This window comes from Heloderma suspectum, chromosome 10 (assembly GCF_057233095.1).
Source record: "Heloderma suspectum isolate Gila_16-S chromosome 10, 16-S_ref, whole genome shotgun sequence".
Classification (NCBI taxonomy): Eukaryota; Metazoa; Chordata; class Lepidosauria; order Squamata; family Helodermatidae; genus Heloderma; species Heloderma suspectum.
This window is the reverse complement of record NC_139467.1, coordinates 9,261,801-9,282,956: the sequence shown is the minus strand read 5'-3', so window position 1 is coordinate 9,282,956 and position 21,156 is coordinate 9,261,801. Positions and strand designations below refer to the sequence as shown.

Sequence of the window (21,156 nt, the reverse complement as noted above, 5' to 3'; positions counted from 1 at the left end):
CCCTAAAGTAGCACACTGTTTAACTGTTTTATTGTTTTAGATTTTAATTGGTATTAGCTTATTTAATGGTTTAATATGTTTTAGCTGTTTAAATTATTTGTTGTTTTAGACTGTTTAAATTGATTTTATTTGTATGCCGCCCTGAGATCTTAATGATGGGGGGGGGCACAAATGTTTTAAATAAATAAATATCACAGATTAAAATACACTATTATGAACAATTTCAGCTATGATATAACAATAAATGCAAGATGAAAACAAGAAAATGGAGCAGCAGCATGATTAATTAAAAGCCAGAGAAAGCTTGCTTAAACAAGTGCATTTTCATGAGGCGTTTAAAACATACCACATTTTCTGCCTCCCGCACTATGCAGGAGAGGGTGTTCTAGAGGGAGGGGCCACTGCTGAGAAGTCCGGCTTCTGAGATGTTATGTGGTGACATGTTGTTGGTTTTAGAATGGCCAGAAAGGCCTCCTCTGAAGATCTGCCAGGTCAGCTGGGTATATATAGGGGCAGGCAGTCTGCTAGATATCCTGGTCCTGAGTTGCTTAGGGCTTTGTATGTCAACAGCTTAACCTTAAGAGCCAGGGCCTGCAGGAGAAGCCACCACCGGGGAAGAGGCGTGCTTGCCGCCGCTGGGCCTGCTGCTGCCGCCGCTGGGCCTGCTGCCGCCGCCGCTGCCACCACCACCAGGCCTTCCTTGTGGACTTCTGCCTGGCAGACCGCCAGTCCCTGCAGGACCAGGCCCCCAGGTACCGAGCCAGCTGTGCTGCTCCACCTGCCCCTCCCTGGAGGGGCTACATAAGCTGGCTGGCTGCGGTGGCCTGGGAGAGCCAGGGCCTGCAGGAGAAGCCACCACCACCACCGGGGAAGAGGCGTGCTTGCAGCTGCTGGGCCTGCTGCCGCCGTCGCCGCTACCACCGCCACCACCAGGCCTTCCCTGTGGACTCCTGCCTGGCATTTTTAAGGGGATTTTAATTGTTTTGTTTGTTTGTTTTATTTTGTTGGGGGGGATTTTGTTGTGTTTTTAGGGGTGGGTAGCCTGCCTGATAGGCGGGAGCGAGGGGGCATGTGTCCACCTGATGGAGGCAGTGGGGGGAGTGTTGGGGGCCAGAACATACCGAGGCTGGGCGGCAGGCGCTGGCGGAGCGCTAGGGGCAGGCCATGCCAGCTAAGGGGAACAAGGGAGAGATGTGTAGTATCTGTCCCCTGCTCCGGGCCTGTCCAGAGCCAAAGGATGGCTGGGGGAGGCGTGACCCCATCTTCTGGCCTTCGTTTGCTGCTCTGCAATGCCAGGTCTGTTACCCAGAAAACCTCCCTCATCCATGACATGATCCTGGATGAGGGTGCAGACCTGGCATGTATTACGGAGACCTGGCTGCCCGAGGCTGCTGCTCCAACCCTTGTAGCCATGTGTCCAGCCGGATTTTCGTGTGCACAGCAGCCGAGGGCTGGGGATCGGGGAGGGGGAGTGGCTGTTATCTACCGAGAGTCCTTGGACTTCACCAGACCCCCTCTCCGGGAGACCAAGGTTGCTGAGTGCATATACTGGAGGTTGGGCCCGAAGGGCAGTCTGGGGATTCTGCTCATGTACCGTCCACCCCGCTGCACGACTGACTCCCTGGCCGAGGTGCTTGAGGTGGTCTCTGATGTGCGTGTGCAGTCCCCTAACTTATTGGTGTTGGGGGCCTTCAACGTACATTCGGAGGCCATCCTCACAGGAGCACCTCGGGACTTCATGGAGACCATGGCCTCCTGGGAGCTGCACCATATTCTAACTGGGCCCACCCATGTAGCCGGTCATGCACTAGACCTTGTGTTTGTTTCTGGAGAAGCGGGGAGTGATCTGGAAGTCGGGGGTATATCCACCACCCCCTTGTCATGGTCAGATCACTATCTGGTGATGTTGGACTTCTCGGTTCCACAACCCCTCCGCAGGGGTGGAGGACCCATTAAAATGGTCCGCCCCAGGCGTCTTATGGATCCAAATGGATTCCTGAACGCGCTTGGGGATTCTCTGGGGCATGCCAACGGCCACTCGGTCGAGACCCTGGTGGGTGGCTGGAATGCCGCAATCACTGGGGCATTAGATCGGGTGGCTCCGAAACGCCCTCTCCCCCTGAACAGGGCTCGGACTGCACCATGGTTCAATCCGCGGTTACGAGCTCTGAAACAGGAGGTGAGACGGCTAGAGCGCCGGTGGCGGAAGTCTCGCTCCAAAGATGATCAGACACGGGCTAGAGCTATATCTTCAGCCTATCACGTGGTGGTGAAGGCAGCAAAAAAGGAATATTATGCTGCCTCCATCGCGTCTGCAGAGTGCTGCCCCAGGAGGCTGTTCCAAGTGGTCCGGAGCCTGGTCGGTCCTGTGGCTCCGGAACCACTGGAGCATTCTAAGGCCTCCTGTGAGGCTTTGGCAAGGCACTTTGCAGATAAAATTGATCAGATTAGGTGTGTTACTCTGCACACTGTGGATACAGTTAGTGAGCAAGAGGCGGCCTGTGGCAAACCGGTTTTGTGGGATCGGTTCCAGCTTCTTCCTCCTGATGAAGTGGACAAGGTGCTTTCATCTGTAAGGCCGACCACCTGCTTACTTGATCCTTGCCCATCTTGGCTCATTATGAGCTGCAGAGAGAGACTGGGTGAGGGGATCAAGGCGGTGGTGAACGCCTCCCTTGAGGAGGGAGTGATGCCATCAGCCCTCAAGGAGGCAGTGATAAGACCGCTCTTAAAGAAGCCCTCCTTGGATCCTCAAGTTCTGAACAACTTTCGCCCAGTCTCAAATCTGCCATTTTTGGGCAAGGTGATTGAGCGGGTGGTGGCGGTGCAGTTGAAGGCACACTTGGAAGAAACTGATTATCTAGACCCATTTCAGTCGGGCTTCAGGCCTGGGCATGGGACAGAAACGGCCTTGGTGGATGATATGAGGAGGGCTGTGGATAGGGGTGAATGCTCCTTCCTTGTTCTCCTCGACCTCTCAGCGGCTTTTGATACCGTTGACCACGGTATCCTCCTGGACCGCCTGGAGGGGTTGGGCATTGGAAACACTGTATTGCGGTGGTTCCAGTCCTTCCTCTCTGGCAGGTACCAGAGGGTAGCACTGGGAGAGGAGGTTTCGGACCCGTGGCCACTTACTTGTGGGGTGCCACAGGGTTCCATCCTCTCCCCGATGCTATTTAACATCTATGTGAAGCCACTGGGGGCTATCATCAGGAGGTTTGGGGTGCAGTGTCATCAATATGCGGATGACACTCAGCTCTACCTCTCATTCAAATCTTCACCAAGGTTGGCCGTAGAATCCCTGTCCAAATGTCTGGAGACCGTGAGTGGCTGGATGGGGAGGAATAAGCTGAAGCTCAACCCTGACAAGACCGAGGTACTTTTGGTGGGAGACAAGAGGAGGCTGGGGGATGTTGACCTGGTGTTGAATGGGGTACAGCTACCCTTGAAAGACCAGGTCCGCAGCCTGGGGGTCATTTTGGACTCCCAGCTGTCCATGGAGGCTCAGGTGTCAGCTGTGAGCCGGACAGCGCTGTATCAACTCCATCTTATACGGCAGCTGCGCCCCTTCCTTCCCGACCATCTGCTCCCATCGGTAGTACATGCCCTGGTCTCCTCTCGTTTAGACTACTGTAATGCGCTCTACGTGGGGTTACCCTTGAAGACGGTTCGGAAACTGCAGCTGGTACAGAACGCGGCGGCTCGCCTGATTAAAGGCAGCCGCCGGCGAGATCACATCACTCCAGTGCTGAAGGAGTTGCACTGGTTACCAGTTGTTTTCCGGGCCAAATTCAAGGTGTTGGTTTTGACCTTTAAAACCCTATATGGTTCTGGCCCAGCCTATCTTAAGGAGCGCCTCCAGCAACACCAGACAGGCCGCTTAACAAGATCAGCCTCGGATGGCCTTCTCTCTGTCCCATCAGCCAGGACAGCTAGACTGGTGGGGACGAGGGAGAGGGCCTTCTCTGTGGTGGCCCCCACTCTGTGGAACTCCCTCCCTAGGGAACTCCGTCATGCCCCCTCTTTAATGAGCTTCCGTCGTGCATTAAAAACGTGGTTGTTCAGGCAGGCATTTGGGGTGGGTTAGGGTATTTTTTTTAAAAAAAAATTATGGTAAAATTTTATTGTTTTAAATTGTTTATGGTGGGTTGTACATCGCCCAGAGTGGCTGGGTGACCAGTCAGATGGGTGATTAATAAATTTAATAAATAAATAAATAAATAAACCTTGAACATGGCTTGGTAGGTCTAGGCAGCCAGGGCAGTTCTTTTAGCACAGGTGTGATGTGAACATGGCTGGGTGCCCCACTGATCACCCTAGCTGCTGCATTTAGCACTGGCTCCAAACCAGAGGCAAGGGGAACCCCACACAGAGTGCATTACAGTAATCTAGTCGTGAGGTTACCAGTGCACGAACCACAGTGGCTAGGCTATCCCTGTCCAGGAATGGGCAAAGTTGGCACACCAACCAAAGTTGGTAATGGGCACTCCGGGCCACTGAGGTCACTTGGACCTCCAGCAGCATGAGACGGATCCAGGAGGACCCCCAAACTAGGGACCTCTTCCTTCAGAGGGAGTGCAACCCCAACTAGGACAGGTAAACAAGCCAAGTCCAGGACCTGGAGACCACTCACCCATAGGCGCTGTGTCTTATCAGGATTCAGTTTCAACTTATTGGCCCCCATCCAGCCCATGACAGCATCCAGGCACAGGTTCAGAACATGCACGGCTTCTTCAGGCTCAGACATTACAGAGAAATGGAACTGGGTGTCATCATAACATAAGTGGCCAACCTACAGCTCAGGCAGCCTGAGGAGGCTGGGGGATGTTGACCTGGTGTTGAATGGGGTATGGCTACCCTTGAAAGACCAGGTCCGCAGCCTGGGGATCATTTTGGATTCCCAGCTGTCCATGGAGGCTCAGGTGTCAGCTGTGAGCCGGACAGCGCTGTATCAACTCCATCTTATACGGCAGCTGCGCCCCTTCCTTCCCGACCATCTGCTCCCATCGGTAGTACATGCCCTGGTCTCCTCTCGTTTAGACTACCGTAATGCGCCCTATGTGGGGTTATCCTTGAAGACGGTTCAAAACCTGCAGCTGGTACAGAACACGGTGGCTCGCCTGATTAAAGGCAGCTGCCGGCAAGGTCACATCACTCCAGTGCTGAAGGAGTTGCACTGGTTACCAGTTGTTTTCCGGGCCAAATTCAAGGTGTTGGTTTTGACCTTTAAAACCCTATATGGTTCCGGCCCAGCCTATCTTAAGGAGCGCCTCCAGCAACACCAGACAGGCTGCTTAACAAGATCAGCCTTGGATGGCCTTCTCTCTGTCCCATCAGCTAGGACAGCTAGGCTGGTGAGGATGAGGGAGACGGCCTTCTCTGTGGTGGCCCCCACTCTGTGGAACTCCCTCCCTAGGGAACTCCGCCATGCCCCCTCTTTAATGAGCTTCCGCCGTGCATTAAAAACGTGGTTGTTCAGGCAGGCATTTGGGGTGGGTTAGGGTATTTTAGAAAATGTTTTTATTGTAGAATTTTATTGTTTTAAACTGTTTTATTATATGTTGTACATCACCCAGAATGGCTGGGTGACCAGCCAGATGGGTGATTAACAAAATAAATAAATAAATAAATAAGGCAGCCTACTGCGGGGCTCCATTAAAGGGCAGCCAACTCCTAATTACCTGGCTTATTATTCTGCTCTTATTTGTATCTGCCTGCCTGTTCCCTGAGGCCATCACCAGACCCTCTTCTCCAAGTGCCCCACTGAATGAGGTGGGGTGGTGACAAAAAAGAGAGTCTTCTCAGTGGTGGCACCTCACCTCAGAACGCTATCACCAAAGAGGCTTGCATGGCACCTACATGGTCATCCTTTTGGCACCAGGCAAGATGTGTAGTGTTGAAAGTGTTGGACTGGGAGCCGGGAGATCCGGGTTCTAGTCTCCACTCAGCCATGGAAGCTCACTGGGTGACTTTGGGCCAGTCACAGACTCTCAGCCCAACCCACCTCACAGGATAAAATGGAGACAAGGAGGATAATGTAAGCCACCCTGGGTTCCATGCAAGAGGGGAAAAGGCGGGATATAAATGCAATAAATAAATAATAAGAATAAATAATTTCAAGTGGATTGTTTTTTATGCTGCTGATAGCCAGAGAAACCACCCTCTAGCTTGCAACATATACAAACATGTATTTAACTTATACACACATCTCACATACTTCTGTTCCAATGGGTGGATTCTTTGGTTGTTTTGAAAGAGGGTAGAGGCTTCATTGCTCTCAAAGGTGCCAGCAATATGCAAATTTGACAAAGCATTCTGTGTAAGAACTTTTTAATGAAGCACCTCCAGGTCCCAAGGTTCTTCCAGACCGAGCACAGTCCTTACCAAGCAATAGCACCAAGTAACGATGAAAACAGCCTTTGCTCATTCATCCAGTTAACCAGGATCGGCCTTGCCATGGGACAAGTGTGACTCATGCCTAGGCCACAGAGCCTGGAAGGACATAGCTTCCTTTTGTAAGGGAAAAAACTGGTATTGGATACCTAGGAACACTTAGTTTAAACAGCCTTAGTTGTAGATGAACTTCCTTCAAGGACTTGAGCTAGAATGTTTTCATTCACTCAGATTTACTTAAATTCTACAAAAGGACTAAAACAACAACATAAAGCTAAATGCATTAATTAAAGAAAGATAAAGTTTAACAAACACACAAACTTTCATTCAGCAAAGTAAAGATATATTTATTATTATTATTATTATTTATTAAATTTATTAATCGTCCATCTGGCTGGTCACCCAGCCACTCTGGGCGATGTACAGTGTACAATAAAACAGTTTAAAACAATAAAATTCTACAATAAAAACATTTTCTAAAATTACCCTAACCCACCCCAAATGCCTGCCTGAACAACCACGTTTTTAATGTATGACGGAAGCTCATTAAAGAGGGGGCATGGTGGAGTTCCCTAGGGAGGGAGTTCCACAGAGTGGGGGCCACCACAGAGAGGGCCCTCTCCCTCGTCCCCACCAGTCTAGCTGTCCTGGCTGATGGGACAGAGGGAAGGCCATCCGAGGCTGATCTTGTTAAGCGGCCTGTCTGGTTTACAAATATCTGCAAGATATTTACAAATCTTGCAGCTGTAGGCCTACCGTTCACACCACACCATACTTTACCAGTAAAGGAACGGACTTCTTCCCCTGGCAAAGGGAACCTCCTCACGGTACAAGGCCTCCATCAAGGCCCTGTAGTCAGGAGGAGGACATACCCAGTGCAGGGACTTACATTCTCTTCCAGACTTGGTGAACACCTTCTTATTACACATTCTAGAATCTTTACATCTATTGGTCCACATCACATGTTAGGCTATGTTTCCTAAATGTTCCCTCCTCTCTTTGACACCTTTTGTTTAGACCAAAATGGGGCTTAGTTCTTCTTTCCTGCAGTAAGTGGGCATACAGACATTTGGAAGATTATCAAGACATCCCTTCTCAATGTATATGTGCCATCTAGCAAGCTTCTAATACAATAGATCTTGCTCTCCTACTTGCCCCAGTACAGACTAAAGCATTACCCCCGCCCCTCGGCCCACACAGAAGTGCTATCTTCTATGCTAAGTGAAAGTTGCAAAGCCCAATAAAATCCCTTCACTTTGAGGAGTGCGGAAGTATGCTATCCCCAAGGAAATGTGCCTTTTGACTCCAGGCAACAACCCTTTTATTTCTCAGGCCTTTTATGTGGATTGTTTTTATGCTGTTTTTGCCTGCTGCTTTTAATTTTTGTCTACTATATTGTTCGTGTATTGTATTTTTAATTGCACTTTTATTATAAGTAACTCCTGCTTAATTTTACTTGAAGGGTGAGATTAAGATATATTAAACACAAAACATGAGCATCAAATTATAAGTCAAGTAAACATCCCTCCTACAGTCACGGAGGGATTTGTGCCCACCAGGCTCGGTCCAAACTGGAAGGAACAGAGTATTGCAGTGGCCAGTTTATTTATTTATTTTTTGAATCCCTCCTTTCTACCAAGAAAAATGGCTCTCAGGGCAGCTTACAATCATAAATAAAACTTGAGTAAAACAATAATGAGCTTCCGCCATGCATTAAAAACATGGTTGTTCAGGCGGGAATTTGGGGTGGGTTAGGGTATTTTAGAAAATGTTTTTATTGTAGAATTTTATTGTTTTAAACTGTTTTATTGTATGCTGTACATCGCCCAGAGTGGCTGGGTGAGCAGCCAGATGGGCAATTAATAAATTTAATAATAAATTAATAATAATAATAAAACAAATGCATTAAAACATAATTAAATACACAACCACCGCAGGAAAACCCCCCAAGCATCCAACTGAATAAACCCACTTACACGCCAAAGGCCTGCTTAAATAAAAAGGTCTCTGCCTTCCAGTGGAAGGACAGCAGAGAGGGAGTGAACCTAGCCTCCCTCAGCAGGGAGTTCCATAGCCTGGGAGCGGCCACTGAGAAGGCCCTCTCTCGCGTCAACACCAAATGCACCGCTGAAGGTGGTGGTCTCGAAAGAAGGGCCTCTTCCAAATGTCTTGAGACCCAGGCAGAAGAAGGTGGTCTTTTAGGTAGCCTGGTGCCAAGCCATATAGGGCTTTATAGGTCATAACCAGCATGTTGAATTCTGCCCAGAAAGAATTGAGTAGCTATCGAAGCTGTTGTAACAACCTTGTCATGTGCTCCCTATAACTAGCCCTGGTCAGCAGTCCGGCTGTAGCATTCTGGTCCAGCTGAAGTTTCTGAACAGCTTTTGAAGGCAGCCCCACGTGTTACAGAGTGTGTTACAGTAGTCCAAACAGGACGTAACTAAGGGATGTGTGACTGCGGCCAGATGAGACATCTCTGGGAACGGGTGCAGTTGGCGCACTAGCTTCAGCTGTTCAAATACACTCCCAGCCACTGCAGAGACCTGGGCATACAAGAGTACACTCAAATTGCAAGCCTGAGTCTTCCAAGAGAGTATAGCCCGATCCAGCACAGGTTGAATCCCTATTTCCTGGTCCGCCTTTTGACTAAACAGGAGCACCTCTGTCTTGTCTGGATTAACCTTCAATTTGTTTGCCCTCATCCAGTCCACTGATGACATCAGACATTGGTTTACACTAGAACAGCTTCCTTGGATTTGGATGGAAAGGAGAGAGAGAGTTGGGTGTCACCAGCATACTGGTGGCATCAGACCCCCAAACTCTGGATGATCTCATGTGTCTGCTAAAGAGCTTGGGGGATAAGATGGAACTCTGAGGGACACGCTAGGCCAATGACCATTTATCAAACAGGAATCCCTCAGCACCAGCTTCTGAGACTGCCCCTCTAAGAATGATCAGAGTCATCGTATAGCAGTGACTCCAAGTCCCATCTCAGACAGACGCCCCAGGCGGATACCATGGTCAATGGTACTGAAAGCTTCCAAGAGGTCCAGCAGATCCAACAGGGACACACTCCCACAATCCAGTTCCTGGTATAGACAATCCACTCAAGTGAAAGAAGCAGTCTCTGTCCCATAAACAGGCCTAAAGCCAAGTTGAAATGGATCTAGATTATCGACATCATCCAGAAATCCCTGGAGAGAAGCCACCCCGTGCTTCAGCACTTTACCCACGAATGGAATATCAGAGACCAGCGGGAAATTTTCCAATGCAGTGGGATTCAGGGAGGGTTAAATTTTTTAACAAAGATCTTTTCACCGCCTCTTTTAAGCAAGCTGGAATCACACTTTGCTGTAAAGAGGCATTCACCACTACCTACCCAGCCAGTCCCCCCCCCCCCCGCCCGCTGCCCCTGCCCCAGCTGCTTTTATAGCTTTTATAGGCCGGGAAGGGCAAGGTTCCAACTCACAAGCTGGGTTGTGAGAACTCATGTGAGTCCGCCCCGCGACCCGCTCGCCAGAACCCTGCCCACTGCCGGACCTGGCTCATGCTGGGACGCAACCTGGCTGGTGGTTCGCAGGAGCCCCGTGAGTGCTCACCACTGCGAGCAACTGCGTCCCGCCCCTCTCTGCTGAGCCCTGGCAGAGGGGGCTGCAGTTGCTCTCGGCAATGGTGGTGCAGTGACGGGAGAGGGAAGCAGCGTCGGCCAGAGCAACTCTGCCCCTCTCTGCCGAGCACGAGCAGAGAGGGGCGCAGTTGCTCTTGGCGGCAGGATGGGACGGCTTCTCATCCTGCTGTCACCACTCGGGCAAGGAGCAGGGGCCGCTGCGCTTGCCAGACTCAGCATGCATAGAGACAGGCGAGAGCGGGAAGTCGCGGATGGGCATCCAGGAGGCTGAACTGATGGGAATCTGCCGAACTCGAGCCCCTAAGCGGACACTCGTGACATTCCTACTCACAAGTCATAGGCCTCACTTCTCCAAGGATCCTGTCCATATCCCTAGGCTGTACAAACTGAAAAGTATCCATTGTAACTGAACTAGCAGGGGCCAAAGTTACAACCCCCTGACTGTCTCAACAATTGCATCCAAGCTGGCACAGATACAATAATTTTATCCGCAAAGTGTCATGCAAATTGGTCACAGTGGGCTACTGAGTGGTCCACCTTTTCTTTCTGCAGGCTAGAGTGTAATATGCCACTGACTACCGGAAAAAGTGCCGCTGTCAGTAGGGGTGTACGAAACCTCCCTTACCTAGCTCTGCCGGGTTCCGCAGGTGGGGGGAGGCGATTCGTTCCTCCCCCCAGAATCCTCGAGGGAGGGGAGGCGATCCGTTCCTCCCCCCCGGAATTCTACCCAGCCGGCTCTGCTCCGCCGCCAGGCCACAGAGCTGCCGGCCGGGCCAACCCACAGCAGGGCCTCCAGTCGCTGCCGGGCTATTGCGGACACAAATGGCGTCCTGTGTAGGGGACGCCATTTGCATCCCTATGCAAGCCCGTGATAAGCTACATGAATATTTACTTAGCCTATCACAGCTAAAGCGGGAACGCAAATGGCGTAGGGGACGCCATTTGCGTCCCTACTTTAGCCGTGATAGGCTATATAAATATATTGGTAGCCTATCACGGGCCGGTGTAGGGACGCAAATGGCGGCCACTACAACAGCCACCATTTGTGGCCACAGCAGCCCGGCAGCGGCCGGAGCCACCGCTGCCAGAGCCAGAGCTGCAGGTGTAGCCAGGTAGGCTCCGTTTCGCGGGGCTTTCGCGGGGTGGGGGGTGGGGGGCTCCGTTCCACCACGGATTCAGGAGGGCCAAATTCACTGGAATTCGGCCCCCCTGGGATCCGTGGCGGAATGCTCTAACATCCCTACCACCGTGTGACTCTGGCTGCGCAGGTGCCATGGTGGTGGTGAAGTGCAATTTCTTCACCACCCGAATTGCCACAGAACAGGCTTTAAAAAGAGTTCTAGCTTGTTCTGGGTTTTCTGCCAAGAGCCACTTGTTTCATCATCCGCAGTGCCCTGGAAAACCAGGGGACTCATTTGGCTCCACTTCTCGGGGCTCAATGGTTTGAACAGTGGCACTGGAGAGGACTTATTGGTAGTAGTCCATGAAGAACTGAAGGCTGACAGTGAACTATAGAAGACAAAGCACTGGACTTAAGGCCTAAGCAAATGGTTCAGACTTGTCCTCAATCATGTTCTTACTTCTCTTAAAATAGAAGAGCACGTGGTGTACTGAATTATTTTCAAACTCCAACACCCTTCCAAACTCCACCGTCATTCTGGGATTATGGCAGGTGGAACTGACAATTATTTCTCTCAAAAGTTAGATAGTGGGTTTGCTCCTTCTATTTTTGTCATGTCAACTGAACAGCTGTGAGATAAGGTGAGGTGATAGTGGAATATAAAAGACCCAAGATGACCAACACCTCTTTTTCTGTGTTGGTGACACAATGGCGATCTTCCTGTTTGCCGTTCTTCTTGGTGCCGCAGGTAACTTCTTCCTCCTCTGCTACGCTAAAGCCTACATCTCTGTCAAACTCACTGTGAGGCAGTATTGCTGGGAATTTTCCTTCACCTTGACCACTAGGAAGAACCTCTTATTTTGACGATGGTGATGATGATGATAATTCAATACAATGGGAAAAAACACCCATTTTAGCATAGTTGTAAGAAACCCCTTCATGCCTAGTGTGAGCAAGTTCCCTGAGGCCGAGTTCCAAAAGTGGGAGGAAGAAGAAGTGAAAGGGAGGAGTCTGGAGGATTGGAGGGTGAGACTGTTTGCTTGAGTTTCAGTTTTGAGAAAGGCCTAGTGAAGGCCTAAAATAAAGGAGCGTTTAAGGAGCTGTGTCTGGTGTTTCGGGATTCTTGTGGTACAACATGGTGGTCCCTCCCCCAGCTCCACTGTATCTGCATGTCTGATAAATCGCCACATGTTCAGCTGTGGATTTCCCCCCAGCTTGCACCTGCATTCTGCACGGGGGACGGTATTTGTGTTGAGGCCCAGGAGCTCTGCTGAATGGTGGGTGGGAGGCGGACAGCCGTAATGCCCACTGAAGGTCAACGACAGCTGCTTGCTTTCCTGCAGCGGCTGTGCCACTGAACGGCTACGACGATGACGACAAGATCATCGGAGGGTACGAGTGCCCGGCCCACTCCCAGCCCTGGCAGGCCTTCTTAACGTATGGGGCTGGCTACCGGTGGTGCGGAGGCTCCCTAATAAACGATCGCTGGGTCATCTCAGCTGCTCATTGCTACAAAAAGTGAGTATGATAATGTATAGGATCGACAAGCTGATTGTCACACCCGATCAAGGAAGAAAGGCACCTCTCTTGCCTGTTCTTTGGTGCAGGGAGGGCTTGGTAGAGGCATTAGACGCAAAAGAGGCCAGGGTCCCTCTGCCTTTCATACTGGGGTCCAAGGGAGTGCTTTTGGCGGGCAGTTTGTCAGGCAGGGAAAAGAAAATAGGTAACTGCCTATATTCCTGTAGCTGCCTAAGGCTAAACTTTTCACAGCACTCTCTCACCCCTCACCTTAATCTTTCATCATACTTCAGCTGTGATTACCCAGTGGCAAGGGAAAAGAACCCCCACAGGCTGACCGAGGGTTAGGAATCATTAATTTCTTCTTAGCATTATTATTATCATCATCTCTTTACACATTTTGTGACTGAAGCTCATGACGAAAACACAGGTTGGCTCTGTAGCCGAGGTCTGGTTAAAACAAAATCTGCCTGCCTCAAATTGCATACGTCTTTGTTGCAGAGAAGGTTTCCCGTGAAGCAGTGGAGACTGGAGGCTCCGATCTCAGCGGGGTGGTGAATCTGTTCTGTGTGTTAGTCAGAGCCAGTCAGAACTCTGAAGGACCCCTCCGAGATGCAGGAGCACTTTGGATAGCTTCTTTGGAGTTCTGACTGAACTCCACAGCAGCTTCACCAGCCCACTGGCATGGGAACCACCAGCTTCCATCCCTGTAAAGCTCTTCAGAGGGAAGGGGCACGCACAGAATTGCTTCAGGAATGATCCACCTTTTTTTCCCGCAGCCCTGGCACACTCCTTGTGCACCTTGGCGAACATGACACCACCCAGGAGGAAGGTACTGAACAGCACATCAAGGTGGAAAAAGCCATCCCCCATCCACAGTACAATGGAGGCACCATCGACAGCGATATCATGTTGATCAAACTCGCCCACCCCGTCAAATTCACTGCCTTTGTGCAACCCATCGACATATCTCCAAGCTGCCCTGTGCCAGGGGCCAGCTGTCTTGTGTCTGGCTGGGGAAACCTTCTCACATCAGGAGGTAAGGAGATCCTTCGTACTTACATTGCTCTCCTGTTCTGTTTGGGGAATTTGCCATCCCATTATACTTTATGTCTTAATATTTATTTATTTATTTATTTATTAAAAATTATACCCCTTCATTTGGGTCTAATGAGGGCCTCCAAGACAGCTTGGGACTTAGCCATCCATGTAGGTTTTATTCATTTGTCTTTGAGTTAAAAACAATGTTCCCATTTCTATTGAGGGCCCCCATGGCAGCTTCCAATTCAATCTTCAAATTACAGAACAATACAGTAAATATATAAGAGCACAAAATGCAATAATACCAACAGAGCAGGAGCCAGACCTTAAAACCAAAACTAACCCAGCAGGGAGGGAAATTCAGCACCATCCAAGGGCTTGGAGAAAGAAAAAAGGTCTTAACAGCATGGGCTTTTCTACATGAGGCTGTTAATCAGCTGTGTCTACTTTCAGTTTAGTTGCAGAATTGAGATCTGAGCACTACATGGAGAACATCTCTTTTCCTGCTTTTCCACCGCATAACCTCTAGGTGGCACTGCGTTATAGCGTAAAATTGCAAATACAGATGTGGAAACTGCAGTTTCTTTTGCCATCAGAAATGATACCCCATTTTCGCTAATCTAAAAATACCCACCGAAAGTGCTGTTTACAAACAGAAGCGAAACTGGAGCGTCACAACATTGTCTAAAGAACCTGTAAACAATCATGAGTAGGGAATGACAAGCACACAAGAGATTCCTTATGTAGAAATGCTCCATGTATGGAGATCCTAACAGAGAGGGGCTACTTGTGCCTCCCTGTGGGGAGAGTTCCATAGTTGGGATGCCACAAGTGAAATGGGCCACTCTGATGTCCCCACCAGCCACCCCTCAATGCAGGATGGAGACAGAGCAGGACCTTCGGTGCCGAATGCAGCGGGCAGGCAAATTCACACGACACAATTGGGGTGTGCGTGCTTCCTGATGATGGAGGGCTCCTAGAGCTACCCAGCAGAAGGCAATATCCAGCTGTTTTGTCATTTTCCCTTTTATGGCCTTTCAGCACTAAGAAAAAAGGTAGCAGTGGTGGGAAAATACAGGAGGGTTATGAGTGGAAGACGACGACATCTGGACCCCCTGTAAAATTCCGGGAAGGAGACAAGGTGATGGTGGGATCAAAGCTTTGTCTGGAAGGACTGGGTGACAAGTGTGCACAGACAGGCAATGGCTCTTGCAAGGATCTAGAGATGTACCTCCACCACTCACACCCGGCTGCCAAGGTGGGGTCTGAACTGGGGGAGGTAGGCGGGGGGTCGTTGCCTGGACTGGCAGCATTGCTCACAGGTTTCTACTTTCTGGGGTGAACAAAGCGGAGTGCTGCTCTGATGTAAAGGATGCAGGTTCTCTTAGGGCAGCATCTGCAGGGTCTGTGTCACAGTGAGCGTCAGCTACTGTTGCAGAAGAGCCTAGCGACGGTGTTTGGTCTTCCCTCTGTTCATCCCTGCTCCAGTTACCCCAGGAAACAAGGAGAGAATCCACAGCATCAAGTTCCCCCTTCCTTGTGTCGCAGTGACGGGAGAGGTCGGATGGGTGTGCGTGGTCCCCCTGCTGTTCACCTCCTCAAGGGAGAAGGAGCCCTTGCCTCAGCGGAAGCTGGGTAGCTAAGGGCTAATTGCTCACGCACTGGCAAGCATGGGAGAGGGAAAGGGCGCATTGATTTGCATGGAATTGACTCAGACAAGCACATGGGCTGTAGGGCAAACCCCTCTAGGAGATTAAAAACCTGCAGAAGCTGTTAAACCAGAGAAATAGCGGAGATAAAAGAAACAAGTGCATACTGATGGATCTGAATTTTACTTGATCAATTAATCAGTGCAATGGTTTTATCAATACAATTGTTTAATGAACAGGCAGCAGGCTTGCCAACATCTTTTCCTTGCCCCGGCTCCTGTGTCTTTCACACTCAGCAGCTTGATCTGCAGACATGAGCTTGTACTCCTCTCCATGCCATGTACATCTTCCCCTTCTGAGATCTCCATATCAGGCTTCTGTTAGAGGCACAAGAGTGGACCACTTCTGTTTTTTCTGCTCAGCTGGCAACCCTAGTTGCCGATCCTGCTTCAGAACTAGGGTTTGTCTCCATCCTGGGTCTAATTTGCAGAGATGGAGAAATTCTGGAATGAATCAAACGGGATCCATCCCACATACTCAACCGCTGATTGGTCGATCTGCATTATCCCCGAACTTCATTGGGATGACCTGAGCTTTACACTCAGATGGACCTTTGTTCTTTCCAGTTCAATACCCGCATGCCTTGCAGTGTCTGAATCTGCCCATTCTATCACCCTCTGTATGTGATTCCTCCTATCCTGGCCGCATCACTTCTAACATGTTCTGTGCTGGCTACATCGAGGGAGGCAAAGACTCCTGTCAGGTGAGAGATAGACTGGGTGTGTTGGGAGGGAGAGGCCTGGTCATGCCTGATGCACACAGAGTGGAATGGGTTAGGAAGATGTCCTGAGGGCACTGGGGGAAATTGTGTCATTGCCGGCTGCAAGTGTGGAATGGCATTTTTTCAAAGCTCCACTATGTTAGAACAACAATAAACAGCAAAACTCCCTGCAAGTTAAGAGCTAGCAGATCCAGGGGAAATATTCTGGCCGAAGTGGTGGAGTCTGTTCTGATCACCTCAGGAACACATGGATTGAGCAGGCCAGAGAGAGCCAGGCGAGGTGGCAGAATTCTGGCCCACATCTCCTCAGGCTGCAGGGGAGGAGAGTCCCTTTTTAGATGTTTCCCCACATGATCCACTCCCTGTGTAGGTAAATACTGAACACCCACAGAGGGCAGGATGAAGAAAATCATGTTATAGTGGTGGTGAGGGGGAGCTCAGTTCCATGTTGCATTCTAGCATGGGCACTAATGTTTCGTCTGGCCCTTCTCGGCTGTAGGGGGACTCCGGCGGGCCCCTGGTGTGTGATGGAAAACTGACTGGCATCGTGTCCTGGGGTTTTGGATGTGCCCTGAGAAACCGACCTGGCGTGTACACGACTGTGTGCAATTACAAGGCCTGGATAGAAGAGGTTCTCGCAAACAACTGAGATAATCTTGAGGCTTTGCTCCAAGGAAAAAGGCATCCCACTTCAAGGAAAAAGAAAAGCCACCTCTAATGACATTCCTTGGATCCAAATAAATCTTCTGCTTAAAATAAGGGTGGTAGCAGATGCCACCCAAACCCACCACCATATCTCTAGCCAGACGGGCTTATAACAGTCACTCCATCTCCACAGGGAACCTTGGGAATGTTGGTTCTGGGTGGGAGGCTGGGTTCGTCAGCATCCTCCCAAAACTACAATTCTCAGGATTTTGTGGGGTAGGGAAGCCACATCACTTCAACCGGTATAAACCTAAAACAAGCGTGTCGTGTAGATATACCCAAAGGAATCTGGGGGAGAAAAACAATTAGTGGGGAAAAGGTGGGGAATTAATGTCACATCCTTGTGTTTAAAAATAAAGCTTGGTACCAACATCCTAGCTCCTTGTCTGAGGCTTCTTTATTATTTTGGAGGGGGGTTATACAGTGATGTTTGTTCATTCCTTTATTTGGCTATATGGTGTTACGTACATGCGCCCCGCTTCCAAGCCAAGCTTCAGTGGTTCCAGCACTTACTCAGGCTTCAGTTTGCTTAGATGGAGGTCACTGGAGACTTACAACATTCCTGTGATATTATGACAAATGCCCGTGTTCAGAAGTTCTCTCAAAATACGTTATCGGTATGTAAGCAACCCCTGGCTACCCACCGAACTCAACATCAAGGTGATGAAGAACAATTTAAAACAGTCAAACCTTAACACAATAAAAAGAACATTAAAAACCATGAAATGTTAAATTATTAAAACTATATAATTTAAATGGCTAAATTAAAAAGCTAAGTCTTCACATGCTTTCTAATAGCCCAAAGAGTAAAGGCCAGTCGAAGCTCTTGAGGGAGAGCATTTCAGAACACCCTGAATCCCCAAGTCAAGCTTTCTAATGACCAACCACCCCTCCATCTTGTCTGGGTTTAACCTCAGTTTCTTCACTCCCATCCGGCCCTTTGTTCTACCAGGGAGGCAGAGGTTCGTAAGGATTCGGGTCAGGCAATGAACATACCCTGGAAAGTTCCTCTGCTAATCTGATTGATTCAGAGAAATTGAATACTTTCGATTTCTTCTGTTGCTAAGGAACTCTTGAATCAGCAGACATACCTCTCAGCCAGAATGCTGCAGTGTGCATCACAGCCCCAGCCCGTGGAGAGATTCATGGTGGAGGGAGTCCTTTGGGTTTATATCCCTTCCATGATGGACTGCAATGTAAATAGCCTATTCCTCACACAGGTGTTTTGGCCTTACTGGTCACACACACCTGACACTGAGGAGCTCCTTGCTTTTAGCCCAAAGCACCTGGTCCCAAGTACAGGAAAGACTTGGGTGTAGAAATTACTTATTGCATGCATCAGATCCTCCTCCTCGCCACACAAGGGTCTTCCCGTGGGTCCCACCCCACGCCACCCCTTGATGCATATAATAATTCCTCTTGGGCCTTTACTGTCTTGTCAACTTACCCTGTACTGCTTCACTGCGCCAGATCAGAGCGTGTGCTTTTACATACAATTTCTTGAGCTTTATATACAAAATACATGTTAACGGAAACAGTATTACAATAGATGTGAGAAAGAAATTGCCAAGCCGATTTCAAGATATTGGTCATAGTGGGGATCCATCCCGAAAAGATGTCCCACAATGGTGAGTAGTAAGGTCTTCTATACCTCGTACTACATTTACTAGTTCAGTTTGGTCATGTTGGATTTTTGACATCATTCCTTTGTCACTTCAACGTAATGACCTTAACTTTGCTTGCACACTTTCGCTCTCCCATAGGACCTGGGCTATGGAAGAAACATTAAAGCCCACGGGGATGGAGAAATCCCATTCCTCAGCCTCCCACCCTCAAGTTTTTGTTTCACACTCAGTTGCTACATAGTACCCGGTAGCAGTCCAGACTTGGGAAACATTGCATCGACACTCTCATACAGGCGGTTGAGATATGTTCCCATCTTCCCAGTGGACTATGTCTAATGACATAACGCTGATGCATCCTCTACCCTTATTGATTCTTCGAGGAGACCTTGCGCTCCTCACAAAAGTATGCTCAGTGGTTAGCTGTGAGTTAAAGTGTGGTATCCCGAAATGTTTACTTACTATAATGGGGAGTGGAAGATAAGGGTAGGTAGTAGTTTCTGCTCCTTTCAGAACAGCTGCTACTGAGAGCAGCAACGGAGGGTGCCTTCTGACAAACCTGACGACCGTGATCCATCTGCAGTTGATATCTGTCTCTTCCAGTATATTTTTCTATGAATGGGATTCCCCCTCACGCCATCCCTGGAGATCTTGTTGGAATGTCATTAGGTTTCCCATCTGCATTACCACACACCTAGTCATCACAGATACATTTTGCAATCCCTGTTGAGTGGAATCGGTGAGGTACCTAGTTAAAGTCAAGTATTCTACCAATACCTGAGTATCTGGATGAAGTACGCTGGCTTCCTGCATGGTCTGTCTCTCCTGCATATGGCCACTGTTCCTATGTGGTGTCCCAGAGGTGCCAGTTTGTTCTCCATGGCCTCCGCATCGATTAATTTATTTAACGTAATTTCTATACCACCCAACAGCCGAAGCTGTCTGAGCAGTTCACAAGGTTATTGCTTGAACTTCCTGCCCCCACTACACCCAGAAGATGTTCTGTAGGCGAACGAGTACTCCAGGTCCTTAACTAGGAGCCTTACATAGGTGTTGCCCACTGGGCACACCAGGGCTCATGGATGGATATGTTAAAGGCTGATAGGTTTATAGTAACACGATAGATGCGTCTCTGTGAGGCCTCCATAACTTGATGAGGTTGGTCTCTCAATAGTATAACTGTGGATGGAGAAGCACCCATCAGCCTACGAGCCCTGATTAAGTATAATAAACTGTAACTAGCATCTCGTATGTATTCCCCCGTCCATCTCCCCGAATGAGGATCGCTTCATATGTCAACGTTAGGTACGGTATTGCTTGTGATCCATTGCCTTTCAGACAAATGCTGCAAGGTGATGTCCCACCGTATGGACCAGGTTATCATGAACTTCTGTTGGTTCCAGGGTATGGATAGGCATAAGCTCTGGCAAGGCACCATCCAATAGCTCACCCCCACAATGTCCATACAAGTCCCAGATGTCCCAGATGTCCCATTGCTTCTGCGACAGGACGTGTTTCTCACCAAGGGAAAGAGTGGGCGCACTGCCTTGCACCAGCATTGGCTGTTGCCCTTGATGGTATCTTGGTCCTGAGGTCACATGTTGGGAAGGCTCTTCACCTGCAGCAATTACATCAGGGAGGGCCCAGATCGATATCAGGAGAAACAATGACAGCCACATTGTTCCCATCAGATTAATTTTCGTCTGTCAAGGCAAATGGGTACATCATCATTTTTGAGCAAAACCCAATAGGTGTCTCCAGGCCCTGGGGTAACTACTGTGCCCTCTCTTAATGGTTTATGGGGCTATTTCACCCAGACCACCTGCCCCTTGCTCCAGTTTGTGGATCCACAACTTCCTTTCCCCCTCTCAGTAAGCTACTTGGGAGGTTGAGCATCTTGCACATCAGGGAGTGCATTGCTTTTTCACAGAACAGTTGGGCTATCCATTCACTGGCAGTAAGTGCGATTTCAGAGGGAGAAGGGTTAAGTAATACAACCTGCACCTCTCCTTGATAATCAGTGGCAACCACTCCCCCAGGACTTGTATGCCCTGAATTGCTAGACCAGAGTGAGCTGCTATTCGCCCATAGGTGCCTGTGGACACCTGTATACCTATTTGTAGGGGAATTTTTACCGGGACCCTTGGGGAGAGGTGTACACTTTCAGGAGCGTATAGGTCCAGCCCTGCACTCAATGGGGTGGCCCGTACAGATGCGGCGTGCTCCAGGGTCTAGTTTCCACACCTTCAGTATGGAGGGCATAACATTATTTGTTTATTTATTGCATTTCTATCCTGCCTTTTCCTGTAGAATCACTACAAACCAGCACTGCTGGGCTTTCCAGAAGATACTATGGCCGATGGTCTCAAAAGCCACTGAGAGGTCCCAGAAAACTAATAGGGTTGCATTCCCCCCATCCAGTTCTTGGCATAGATCATCAGGAAAGGTGACAAAAGCAGTCCCCACCTCGTATCCTGGCTGAAAGTCCAATGGAAATGGGTCCAGATAATCAGCTTCATCCAGGTGCATATGGAGTTGCAATGGTACCACCTTCCCAATCACCATAACCAAGAATGGTACATTTGAGACTGGCCTATAATTGGACAGATCTCCTGGGTCAAGGCAAAGTTTCCCTCATAAAGGCCTTATTAGTGCCTCTTTCAAGCGAGAGAAAACAACCCAATCCTGCAAAGAGGCCT

The 21,156-nt window shown here is 49.4% G+C and overlaps 1 protein-coding gene across 2 annotated transcripts; it reads left to right on the top strand.

Annotated features, from left to right (window-relative positions):
* The first annotated feature begins 400 nt into the window (after positions 1-400).
* On the top strand, positions 401-17,213 carry LOC146337626 (serine protease 1-like). Of its 2 annotated transcripts, none has more exons than XM_084815015.1 (5): positions 401-752; positions 12,485-12,659; positions 13,439-13,698; positions 15,976-16,112; positions 16,630-17,213. In XM_084815015.1, the coding sequence occupies exons 1-5, from the start codon at positions 458-460 to the stop codon at positions 16,777-16,779; spliced, it is 1,017 nt and encodes a 338-aa protein (XP_084671141.1). In that variant the 5' UTR covers positions 401-457; the 3' UTR covers positions 16,780-17,213. The 2 variants fall into 2 exon arrangements, with proteins under 2 accessions (XP_084671141.1, XP_084671142.1); XM_084815016.1 differs by lacking the exon at positions 401-752 and adding an exon at positions 11,829-11,889.
* The last annotated feature ends 3,943 nt before the right edge of the window (positions 17,214-21,156 follow it).